This window comes from Vicugna pacos, chromosome 1, assembly GCF_048564905.1.
Source record: "Vicugna pacos chromosome 1, VicPac4, whole genome shotgun sequence".
NCBI lineage: Eukaryota > Metazoa > Chordata > Mammalia > Artiodactyla > Camelidae > Vicugna > Vicugna pacos.
In genome coordinates, this window is record NC_132987.1 from 4,267,202 (window position 1) to 4,280,967 (window position 13,766).

At 42.0% G+C, this 13,766-nt stretch overlaps 1 protein-coding gene across 7 annotated transcripts in view; it reads right to left on the reverse strand.

Annotated features, from left to right (window-relative positions):
* The window catches only part of ANKRD28 (ankyrin repeat domain 28), a 154,931-nt gene extending 141,287 nt beyond the window's left edge, over window positions 1-13,644 (reverse strand). For all 7 annotated transcript variants that reach the window (XM_072944646.1, XM_072944217.1, XM_072944179.1 and 4 more), the window contains exon 1: window positions 13,277-13,644. Coding sequence is in view for 3 of the 7 variants with exons in the window: in XM_072944217.1 (XP_072800318.1) it covers window positions 13,277-13,303 (27 nt within the window). In the remaining 4 variants the exon portion in view is untranslated. The remainder of the gene's footprint in view (window positions 1-13,276) is intronic.
* Between the last annotated feature and the right edge of the window lie 122 nt (window positions 13,645-13,766).

Sequence of the window (13,766 nt, forward strand, 5' to 3'; positions counted from 1 at the left end):
TTGCTTACCCGCTTCTGCCCAGTCTGAGTATTAGAATTTTGACTAACAGTAACAGGTAGTGTCCATCTAGACACCAACATACAACAACGTGTGAGTGCAGGGAGAGACGTGCAAAAAGGAAAAATAAGTAAGAAATAATACATCTAAAGCTCAGATGAGGATATAATTAGGAGTACAGTAGAAGAATAGTCTGAAAAAGAAAAATTCCTCCTCTGAGTCAGAATAAGAAAAAGATAAAATCAGAAAGCGAAGTGTAGAAGTAAATGACCCGCATTAAGGAAGGGGATCAAAAGAAAAGCTTATGTGGGTAGGCAGACTTCTCCTGGTAAATTAGGGCATACAAGTACAACCACATGTCAAAATGAAGAAAGGTAGAAATAAAGATTATCAGATACAGAAAAGGTATGAGAAGGACTGTTAAACAGCCATGAGGGTACAAATGAAGTTAGACATCAGAAAACTGCCCTATCATCAGCCTGGTTTCACTACCTTCACCAATTCTCAGTGGTCTCAGAGCTGAAACAGAGAATATAATACAAGGCAGAAGTAATCCACAGGCTGACTGAGAAAGTCAAGGGGAAAGAGGAGTTTAAATTGTTTGGAGGCAAGTGATCACTTACTGAGCGAATGCTACACACCGGACTTTATCAACACTCTCACAACCCAACGCAGACATCACCATGCCCATTTTACAGATTAAAAATGTTCAGAAAGCGGAAGCACCTGAATACCCATCATGTGATGAATGGATAAACCAAATGCGGTAAGTGTGTCGATACGTACGATGGAGTATTTCCTGGCAATGAAAAACGCAGTTCTGATATGTGCGACAATACGAATGAACTTTGAAAACCTCCTTAGTAGGAGAAGCTAGACACAAAGACCAAGTATTGTACGATTCCATTTATCTGATATGTCCAGAAAAGGCAAATGCAGAGACAAAGTACAGGCGTACTTCACTTTATTGTGCTTTGCAGATATTGCATTTTTTTAAAACAAATTAAAGGTCTGTGGCAACTCTGCACTGTCAAATGATGGTACAACAGCAATAAAGTATTTTTAATTAAGAGATGTACTTCTTTTTTAGACATACTGCTGTTGCACACCTCACAGACTATAATAAACACAACTGATATACGCACTGAAAACCAAACAATTCGTGTGACTTGCTTTATTGCGATATTCACATTACTGGAGTGGTCTGGAACCAAAGTGCAGTATCTCTGAGGTGTGCCTGTAAATCAGCGGTTGCCTAAGGCTGAGAGAAAGGAGGAGGGGTCAGGACAAATGGGAGTGACTGTCGACTGGTAGGGGGCTTCTTTCTGAGGTGATAAAAATGTTCCAAAATTAGACTGTGGTTGACAGCTGCACAACCCTGTGAACTGTAAATTATTTAAATGGATATTTTGTGGTATGTGAATTGTACCTCAATAAAGATGTTAAAAACAAACATTTTAACAAAACGTTAAAAACAAAGCCCAGATCTGGTTGCTTTGCCCACGGCCACACAGTAAGAAAGCAGCTGAGCTGCCCACGTCTCTCAAGCCAACGTCCTTCTCAGTACGAGGACTGCCATTTATCCCACTTACCAGGTGCCAACCATGCGCCAGAGGTTTTACACACTCTCACTTAATTCACCAATTCTAGGAGCCAGACACAGTCACCTCCCTTTTCTAAGTGAGGAAACACAAACTGAAGTGAAATAAGTTGCCCAAGGTCACACAGGGTAAGTGGCCGGGCCAGAATCACAAGGGATGCTCTACCCCTCCCGACACTCAGTGAGGACCCCCACACCCATCCTCTACGCCCACTTCTCACATCCACTCTCACCCACGCCACGTTTTTTCAAGTCATTTGCTTCTCTTGCCAACAAAGCCGCAGGAAAGAATGAGGCTGTGTCCTCACTAAGGACAGGAGTAGAGAGGGCAGAGGCTGACGGTGCAGGGAGGCCGGGGAAATGCCCGAGGGGAAGGGGTGGGAACGAGCAAACCAACAGGAGGATGCGCAGGCTGGCTGACAGAAGATGGAACAGGTGCTGAGAGGACAAAAATAAAGAGTAAGCACACGGAATGGGTGCAATGCAGGGAGACCCCCAAATAGGCCAGAGGCAGGCAGGACTGAAGCGGGGTACCGGGCTGGGCTCCCGAGGGGACAAGAAGTAAGGGAAGTTGGTCAACTGTGCAGTCGAAGTAGACGGGTCCCCCACGTTAAGTCTCCGCAAACACACCGGCACTAAAAGCTTCCCACGCACCAGAAAACACTACCCAAGCCGACACTGCTCAAACTTGGAGGTCAAGGCCCCTCCAGAGGGCGGTGTGTGGCCAAACTGAACCCAGCAGACCAGGTGAAGGAGGTTCCAGGACAGCGAAGCCCAGGCTCCCCGTGCCTGGAGACATGGCAGTGCCAACAATGAAAGAAGCTGTGTCAGACAGCGGGAGTTCCAAGTTCAGGACTGTGGCTCCAACATGCTGAGGACGCCAGAAGTGAGCAGGTAGGGAGTCAGACTTTATAACGGAACCTGGAGTCTCAGTAGATAGAGCACAGCTAACAAGGAAAGGAAACACTGATTAATGATACTTCAAAAGCCATAATTCAACAGCCGAAACATGGGAGGTTCTAAAACCAGTAACACAAAATAATGCACCAGGACACGCAAAATAATCCGTGTATTACTAGCTATCTGTAAGTCAAGCAGTCAAGTCAGTACCTCTAAAGCTAAGGGAAGGTGATACACAGAAATTAAGCTCTATGATAAGAGACAGAAGGATAATTTAAGAGACTCTATTTAAAGTAATTTAAAATACATCTTTAAAATAATTTGTTTCTTTAAAATAGCAAGGATTAACCATTCACTCATTGTTAAATGAGTGGATTAACCATTATTTAAAATATACACAATCTGTCAGAATATTTCTCTAATACACCTCTACTGTGTTGGATTTACAACTCTCGACTAGTTTCTGAACTGGGAAATACTCCAATCAGGCTTCCTCTCACCGTCCCGGACAGTATTAAATCAGCGTGTCTGACGGTCACAGCCCCTGGCCCTCGTCTATTGAAGTCTCTATGTTCCAGACATCTTCTCTACTTGAATCACCCAAGCTCCTACAGACATGCAAGTTTCTAACTACCTGTCTGTACCCTACATTAGGCTACTCAGCGGCTTTACCTGACTACTACTACACTTGCTGTTCTGATCCGTTCAGCTGGTTTCACCTCCACTGCTCACCTCTGATACTGCAGTTTGCTTTTACATCCCTTAAAAGCCAGCTGCTGTTAACCCTGAAGTCCAATCAACTCCAATTCTCCAGGATGTGACTGTCACTTGCCCTGCTGTTAAAGGTTCTCCCAGGGACACTTCTCATTCCTGGTGTGACCCAGTCTGACACTCTGGAACTGCACACTGCAGAGCTTATAAGCTCTCAAAAAGTGGGTGGAACCTCTCACCATTCAGAGAACTATCCAATATAGAAGCTTTCTGTTTACTCATCTACGTATACACATCCACACACACATATAAAATCTTTCAAAGTCCTGCTGAAATTATCTGATTTTATCCTAATTAATTTACACTAATAAAAATATAATACTAACGATAATTAAGTACGTCCTTTCTGACTTTCATCACTTCTAATCTGAGAGTTCCCTCAAAAGGAAAAGGGAAAGAGGAAATGTCATCAATAAGCTATTTCTTTAAAAAAAAAAAAACACACTTCAGTTAACTACAGTTAAAGTTCAGCAATTTAATCTGGATCAAGACTAAGATTTGCAGTTCTCCTAAATAAAGTATTCAATTCTTTCCTGGTGGTAAAGATTAAGGAAAAATATACACTCAAATGAAATACCCCCATGTAACACAAATCTGCCAGCAACGTACCCATAGTTTTTGTTCCTCTAAAGGGACATTTTATTCAGGCTACGTATGGCTCCAGTCCACCAAGAATGAGAGAGAACGACAATACAAGAGGAACATGGGTAAATAAAACCCCATTAAAAATACTTCAAGGACCCCCAACGCTACCACAGGGTTTCATTAGCCATTTCTCCCTGATGCTCTCAAAGTACCAAGTATTACAATTAACAGGTAAGATAACTGTCCTTATCTAACTCCATCCTATCCAACACGAGAAAGAAGACCCTCTTTTATATGTAGATATACCCCCATTTTCAAGGACCACTAGGTAATAGACATACAAATGTTTGTTATCTAATAAAATACTCAGGATGTTAATTATAATCATTTCCATGAAAATTATCACACAAAAAAACATAGTATTTATATATAAGGTCTGGAAGTCAACAGCTGAAGACTAACTTACAAAATACAGGAGTTTAAAAATAAAAAATAGTGCAAACCAAGGGCAGTGGTTCCTAAATCAGAATTTGGAGAATAATCTAAGGACTCGTATCCATTAAAGTAACAGCAGATGCTATAATAGATCCATCCCCAAACTGTGGCATAACACAACAGTTCATTTTTATCTCATGTTTTTACAAGATCCAAAAAATCTTATTAACGATCAGCTGCGTGCACGAGGAGGCTGGAGATGCCCTGGCTGACGGAGTCCAGCTCTCGGTCCCATCCTTTCCAAAGCTGCTCTGGCAGACAAGGCCCAGCCGGCAGGTGGACAACAGAGAGGCGTGTCTGAGGGAGGCTGGTGTTGGCCAGGGCTGAGGACCGCTCAGCGTCTGCTCACTTTCCTACAGCCTGTTCTCAGTCATGTGGCCGTCCCTGCATGCAGCAGGGGCTGGTGACTCAAGCTAGCTGGAATCCCAGCGAAAAAGCAGCAGCCTTGGTGAGGAACAAGCCAGTCTAGTTACCACAAAAGGTTTTAGCATAGACACTGGGGCGTTACCCCCAGGACCCCCAAAACCTGTACTTCAGATGGCTAAGTCACTCCAGTATGTGCTCATGTTAGGAATTACTGGCTTGGGAAGTAAAACACCTGGAACAAACAGGAAAAATATTTCCATGGATGCTTTGAACAATGTGTGGATAAAAAGAAAACTAAAAGGTGACAAAAACACTGAGCCTCGGTGCCGCAGGAGCACTGTGGGAACTCTCCCCTCCTGGGGTACGCTGGTGGCTCCTCTCAGCATCCCCCATCTCATCTCATACTCCCCACCACACTCTCCTCGGCCATGAACGCTTCTCATCACCTCAATTACCATGGAGGACTCTTCCCTCGGAGACCAGCCTCACACTTAACTGCTACTGTAACAATGCTTCTCCGTTTGAAGGTCCCACAGGAACTCAATGTACCCAGAACTGAGGTAGTGATACCCTCACTCCAGCTCCTCTCCCCACATGCCCCATGCACTCAGGCCCCCAGTCAATGCTCTAGCATCAGCGATAAACTGGGCTTCATCACTAAAAGCTTTTGCACTTCAAAGACTATTACCAAGAAGGTAGAAACACAATCAACAAAACAGGAGAAAATTTTTGCAAATCATATATCTGATAAGGGACCTGTCTGTAAAATCTATAAAGAGCTCCTATAACTCAGTAATAAAAAGACAAACAGCCTGATTAAAAATTGGGCAAAGGATCTGATGAAAAGATGCTCAACATCATTGACCATCAGGAAAACGCACTTCAAAGCCACAAATGATACCACTTCACACACATGAGGATGGTAGACAGTGTTACCGAGGATGTGGAGAGACTGGAACCCTCATACACTGCTGGTGGAAATGCACAATGGTGCAGCAATCCTGGAAAACAGACTGGGAGTTCTTTAAAAGACTAAATACAGACTGACCACATAACCCAGCTAGTCCTCCTTTTAAGTATATATCCAAGAGAAATAAAAACTTATGTCCACACAAAAGCTTGTACACAAATGTTCATAGCAGCATTATTCATACTGCCCAAAAAGTGGATACAATTCAAATGTCCATCAACTATTGCATGAATAAATAAAATGTGGCATGACACAATGAAATATGGTATTATTCAGCAATAAAAAAAATTGATACATGCTACAATATGGCTGAGCCTTGAAAATATGCTAAGTGAACTAGGTAAATTTTAGACAGAAAGTAGATCAGCAGTTGCCTAGGGCTGGGGACAATGTGTGTCTGGGGGAGGAACAGGTTTAGGGGTAAGAGGTGTCTTTGGGGCTTGATATAATGTTCTAAAATTGTTTGTGGTGATACACAGCTTTGTGAATATACTAAAAATCACTGAATTGTACAAATTGGTGTGTGAATTCTATCAGTAAAGCTGTTTTAAAAAGAAAAGGCTATAACTCAACAACAAAAAACAATCTGATTAAAAAGCAGGCCAAGGAAGTGAATAGGCATTTCTAAAGAAGACATACAGATGGCCAAATATGAGAAGCACATGAAAAGATGTTCAATGTCACTAATTATTAGGAACAAATCAAAAAATTTTTAAAAATGAGGTATCACCTCACATCTGTTAGGATGGCTATTATCAAAAAATCAAGAAATAACAAGTGTTGGCAAGGATGTGGAGAAAAGGGAACCCTCATACACTGTTGGTGGGAATGTAAATGGTGCAGCCCGTCTGAAAAACAGAATGGAGATTCCTCAAAAAGTTAAAAATAGAACTGCCATATAATCCAGCAATCCCACTTTTGAGTATTTATTCAAGGAACACAAAATACTAACTAGAAAAGATACATGTACTCCTATGTTCCTCGCAGCACTATTTACAATAGCTAAGATATGGAAATAGCCTAAGTGCTCATCAATGGTTGAAAGGATAAAGAAAATATGGTATACACAAACACTGGAATACTACTCAGCCATTAAAAAAGATGTAATCTTGCCTTTTTTGGACAATGTCAATGGACCTTGAGGGTGTTATACGAAGTAAAATTAGTCAGGCAGAGAAAGACAAATACTGTATGATTTCACTTACGTGGCATATAAAAAAAATAAACAAGCAAAAAACCAAAATAAACAAATAAACTAAACAACAACAAACACATAAATACAGACACTGAGTAGTGTTTACCAGAGGGGCAGGGGTGGGGGCAGGGGAAGGAGGTGGTGAACACACTGTAGTGTAGACAGAAGCAGAAACAGAATGCTGTACTCATGAAACTTACACAATGTTATAAAGTAATGTTACCTCAATAAAAAGTTTATTTTTTTTTAAAAAAGCTATCAAGCTTTTTCATCGAGAAATTGATGCAAGAGAAAAGGCTGCCAGCTCCCTCTCCAGGCTAATTTATACTTCCTATTATAAGACTTGAAGTTTGTGGGGCCTTACTGGCACCTCAGGTAATAGGAAATAAAGTTAAATGTAGTGCTCAACTGTAGAACTTTCATTCCCAACTCCCAGAACAAGCATTTGTTTCAGAAGCAACTGCTGCCTGATTTCCCTTTTTAAATATTTTAACTGTCCTGTGCTGCATGTTTTAATATTAACTATGGCCTTAAATTGTTAAGAGTAGAAAAGATACTATCTTTAACTTTACAATAATGAGTAAACCATCACCAATTAAGAATCTGAACTTAAATTTACTGGGCAAAAGTGAACTTTTCACTAAAGTGGTGGGAATAGTAATTCTCTCCAGACTGATTCGTATGCCCATCAGTACAAAGAATCCCGGCAACTTTTCTTAAAATCGTTATCACATAAGGTGAATGAACCACTTAACAGTATGACCAAGAACCGGGTTAGGGGATAAGAGTGGAAATTAGACCTAAAGTTCTTGAGAACTTTAATCATTATGCACAATGTACTATAACACTTTAAAACTTTATTGGTTTAAGTAACTGGAGATTCACTAACTTTTGCTTTAAATTAGAAGTATTACTGTGTGACTGGTTTGATGTAAACTGTCCACAGATATGATACATTAGCCAGAACAAAAAGGCTTAATCCTAAGCTACTGTCTTCAAGCACAACACATTTTCCAGGGGTATCTTACTCTAGTCCAGCTAGAGTGCGTTCACTGAACATGAATTTTACATCATACTAGAGAAATTTAAAGGAAACAAGATAAAATGCTAACTACTTGGATGATCCACTTTTTTCTACTACCAGAATCAACGTTTAATTGCATTTTCATGTTTAACTGACCCTAGTGGGGGTATGCAACAAACAAACTGTCAACTGTCATGTGAATATAAGACACAATTGTACATATAAGTAAGCCACTATTATGCCAATGAGGATTCTTTAAAGACTTACTCATTCTCATTCAAACTTCTGCTTAGTATTTAATATACTCAGTTTGTACTGAATTAAAATGTTTTACATATGTTCTGAATGACGGCAGTAGCCGCCTAACCAGTGCTGGGCGTCCCCACTTGTCTTCTGTAATCAACTCTTCTGAAACCTATAATGCAGTGGTTATTTAAGTCTGGGGTGCAGCAGGCCCCTCAGAGGACCTAATACAAGTTATGAACCCTCTTGAGAGGACGTGTATGCACATTCCTGCTAAGCCCTTCACAGTCCCTAATTTGGACTTCCCGCCACCTACCAATCAAGTCCAAACTCTGTCATCTATTTCCCATCCTTTCCAACTATACACACCAGACAGGTCTAGCTCCTGCCCACCCAACATGGATACACCGTCCTCTTTTTCTGGTTTGCCTTCATGGTTCCCTCCTGTTGCTTTCCTGAACAAGTGTTTGCTCTCGACAAATCCTTCCTGAGAACCTAAAATACCTCTCATGCCATAAGGGTTTCCCTCTGCCTGCAATCAGATCATCTGATCCTTTCTGAATGCGGAATCACGTTACCTGCATCTCTTATGCAGCACTCCACGTCCTCCACTGTATTACACAAGGAATCTAGAAACAGAGGACATGGAGGACATACTTATGGTTGAACTACTTGTTAGTTACATTTCCAAACAACAAGCTCCATATGTCTTTCCTCAACATCTACATAAACCTTTTCATGCAGAGTATCTCAGACACTGTGCTTTGTTTCTGTCTTCACTCATTTTCTAGTCAATAAAATTCTTAGGGGCAGAGCTGGTAGCTACTGCATCCTGTGTCCCCCACAACCTCCAACACAGAGCAAGCAGACACTCAATACAGAATACTTGAATATTTGGGCATCGGTGTTTTCCAGGCATTTCACACATCCTGTATCCCCAGTTATATATTTCAAGGATCTTTTTTTTTTTCCTACTGAAAAGTCAAATAATACTCTATCCTTAGTGGACAAGTGACAAGTGAGAACTTACAATCCAAAATAATGATTAAGTTATTCTTATCCATCCAATATCTACTCACTGATACATACAAATTCTGTTCAAAACAATCCCTCAATATATTAAGAATTCTTACCTAACGACCATTAGCCCAGGAGCGAGCACAAAGATGGATCCTCTACAGAAGTAATCCAAAAGTGAAAGCTATTATCCTTTAGTAATACTGCCAACAAGTTTAACTCGGGTTATAAAACAAACTCAGAAAACAGAAACAAAAAAATCTAGCTTATACATATGCACACTACCCAAGGCAGTAAAACAGTATAAAAGTATAGGACCTTTTTAAAAATAAACTCTTAAACATGATATAAAAGTTTATGACTGACTGATTCATGCTACTACATGGATGAACTTTAAAAATATTATGCTAAGTGAAGGAAGTCAGACATAAAAGGCCACATATTGTATGATTCCATTTATATGAAATATCCAGAATAGGCAACTTCATAGAGACAGAAAGTAGATTAGCGACTGCCAGGGAGAGGGTAACACAGAGTCACTGTTAATGGCTTTTTGGAGGGATGAAAACATTCTGGAGTTAGGCAGTGGTAAAGGTTGTACAACTCTGTGAATACTGAAAACTACTCAACACTTTAAAAGGGTGCATTTTATGGTATGTAAATTATAATCTCAGTTTTTTAAAATTTATGACCCTTTTGGCTATATTATCTCAAAGAAAAATTTTTAAATAGGAATCTTATTTTATAGTCGTTTGTTTCCTCCAGCTCATCCAAACTAGCAGCATAAACTGGGCCCTACCAGGCCCTTTTAAAACCAGAGGTTTAACTGAAAAAGAAGAAGGAAAAAAAAAAAAAACCCACAGGTTTAAATTTTTCTCAATGGTAACTACTAACTGGCCAACATTTGTATAGAAAATTTTCATAGGAATCTAGATTTCTGGCTTCTTAAAAAACAAAACAAAACTGGAGTTCTAAAAATACTACGCACACCTGCACTGCAACAATGGCTTGCCGCTGAGCAGCAAAGAACATACCTGCTATGTGCCGTGATGTCCCTCATGCCCTACTGTCTCCTAGACACTAAAGCCAAGTGTCAGCTGCCATTTAGCTTCCCAGTTGTGAGTTTGTTATCCCTGGTCCAAACAAAGGCCATTTACCTTTCCTTCTAGGGAATACTATGAATTGCTACTGATATATCACAATGTAATCCTGTAATTAGTAAAAGGGTACAAATTTCCAGCTATAAGTTCTGGGGCTCTAATGCACAGCATGGTGACTATAATTAGTAATGCTCTATTATGTACGTATAATTGAAAGTTGTTCAAAAACATTAAATGTTATCTACACACACACACACACACAAATGGTAATTTGTGAGGGGACGGAGGTGTTAACTAACCTTACTGTGGTAAGCATTTCACAACATGTACATATATGAAACTGTCATCTTGTACACCTTGAACTGACATGTTATATATTAATAATCTACCAATAAAGCTGGAAAGCAAATAAAATAAATTTTAAATATAATCATTCATGATTACATTTTTACTAACTGCAAAGAGAAAAAAACCTGACAGTGACACCTGTTGAATAAAACCCTGCAATAGTTACAAATTCATGCTGTATGAACACTTTAATGTGGGGGCGGGGGGAAATCAAGGGAAAAGTTCATGGTTCTACTTCTACAAATAGGAAACAAGTTATTTTCATTTCACTTACAATTAAAAGTTATTTTCATCTACTAAGAGAAAGTAGTACAGTAGTAACTTCTTACCCCCATGTTGGCATTGGCACAAAATGAGAGAAAGCTGTCTTATTTAGATCATTCACTGGATATGAAAACAAACAGTTTTATTTACTCATTGATTTTATGTTTAAACAATCTAGAACCCCCCTGATGCTTACGGGCATAAAAAAAAAAACAACCCCTATCCAATATTTAGCGTCTACGTATTAGACTGTATTTACAAGACGTAAGAAACCAAAATACAAGATGAATATGGAAATAACATAGAAAAGCAGGCTCTACTGCTTCCTATCTCAAGTGTAAATGAGGACTGAGCTAAATACAATGTCAAGTACCTTCCAGCTTTAAAATTCTGCGTCCTTATCCAGACCTCCTCCTTTCCTCCAAATAAAATAATTCATCTAGATGAACTGTCTGTCCTGTAGACGGGAAAGGTTAAAACCGTATTTGTACTTCATTTCACATTCAGCATCACTTTTAATAGCTGATAAAATATCAACATAGAGAGGACTCCTAAAAGCAGCTATTCCCTTTAAACCTGACAAAAACAAACCCATTTCTCAAAGTCTTCTGAAAGAGAGACCAAATGAGCCAATTACTTAGTATTTTAGGGGTAAAACCCCAATGTTCTTTTCTCCCCTGTGAGCCAGGGCACTTTACTAACTTGCCCAAATATCCTCAAGTTTGAAGGTGATATTTTAGATACCATTATCAGTGAGTATCAACAAACATTATACAAAACTAGAATAGCATCACAATTGTTTCTTAACTGCAATTTCTACCTAGACACACAAATGCAAAGGTGAAAGCGGATTTTATACCCAACTGAAAACACGATCCTGTTTCAGTTTAAATCTGATGGTGAATAAAATGGGATGTCCTCCTAAAAGTTTACCAAATTTCTAATGCACACTATGATCCAAGTAACTTTTTTCCAAAGTGTGGGACCAGAGACAAAACAAAAATTTCTACTTCCACTATAATTTATGGAAGAGCAAAGAGCCATTAGATCAGTAGAGATTAGTGCAGAACCGAGATCGTGACTTTCACATCATTAAGAGTATGAGTTAACAGTACAGAAATTAGCAGAAATTGGTTTATGCTTTTCCTGTTATTCTCTACCAGTACTGCCCCCCAGAACTTTCTGATAATACAGATATTTCATATCTGTGCTGTCCCATACCACAGTCAGGAGTCACATGGAGCTAACCAGTACTTGAAATGTGGTGACCAGGAATGAAGAGCTGAATTTGTTTTATTTTATTTAAAATTAAAGTGAATTTAAATTTAACTTGCCACATGTGGCTAGTTGCTATCATATTAGACAATGCAGTTCTATAATTTGAATTACAATGTATAATCTTGATTGAACAGTAGTTTTTCAAAGTATCGTGTCCTGATGATGTTAATACCAGCTAAAACCTTCCTGATACCAAATGATATACAAGATCAGCCATTAGCCTAACCAAAATAGTCACTTATGAAATGACACTACTTAGGTTCAGAAAGCAAGGTACAATACTCACTAAGAGACAATATTGAAGAATGCATCTCAAGGTTTTCCCCATTGTCTTTCAACAGGGGATCTCACTTTTGGAATAGCTTCCCGATGCATGCAAGTCACCTTCCCTTCAGACCTGTTTAATTATCTTCTACTCGGAGAAACAAATGGCAAAAGTAAATTCTCAGCACTATTAAGTCTCCTGAGTCTCCGTATATTTCATGTTAATTCCCCTTTTTCTGCAAGGAGAGGTACTAAGGTTTGGACACCTCTGCACCGCCTGAAAGCCCTGTTACCCACGGTCCCGTGGTTTTAGGTGTACAAGTCACTGACATCAGGGCGATTTAATTCCTAGACACAAAGTATTTCCTCAGTCCAAGAGAGTCACGACTCTTTCCGGCGCTTCAGGTATTCCTGTCTCCGCTCTTCCCAAGTCAAGAAAAGTAACCAAGATGGTGCACGCGATGACACAAGAAAACAAGTCTAGGAACTTGCACCTTGAATACCCAGCTCCTGAGCAATATCCACCGCCTCTGACCCGGAGAGGGCTGGCCTCGAGCTACCAGCATACGAGCAAGGTCGTGACCCTTGGTCACGGCCGCCGCAGGCTCCGCCCGGAGCGGGAAGCCACCTGTTAGGCCCGGGCCTCACCTGGCTGGAGGGGAGGCGCGGACCCGGACGTGGCGCGGGCCCCGCCCCTCTCGCGGCGGCCGGAGGCGGCACGTGGGCTCCCCGCCCCGGCTGCGCTGACAGGCGGGCCGCCCCCTCGCACCGGCCCCGCCGAGCGGGCGCCTAGAGGCCCACACCGCCCGCCCGCCCTCGCTCCCGGGCCGGGCGACCCGCCCCGCCGCCCCTCGCCTACCTGGTCGCGGAGTTTGAGGAACGCCATGGCCGCCGCCGTCGCCGCCGCCTGGCCACCGCTGCCGCCCCAGGAGCCTCGCCCGCGCCCGGGGCAGGCGAGTCGGCGGCCGTGAGCCCAGGAGTCCGCGGGCGGGGGGCGGCGCCGCCTCCCTCCCCGCCGACCGCTGCCGCCGCCGCCGCCGCGAGCGGTGAGGAGCCCGCGGGCCCGCCTCCTCCGAGGAGGACTCTCGCCCTTTCCTCCCGAGCTTCCTCTGCCCCTCTGCCGCCGCCACCGCCTCCTCACGCCCCCTTCCCGAGACACCCGTGCAGCCCCCACGGCCGCGCCGGTCCAGCCCGCTGCAGCGGCGGCATCCAAACTCCACTCCACAATATTACCACCACCGCCCGCCGCGATTGGCCGCCGTGCGGGGGAGAGGCCAGAGTAAGCCGAGCGCCCATTGGCCACGCCGCCGCGCTCGCTCGGGCCCCGCCCCCTGGACGGACGGGGATGG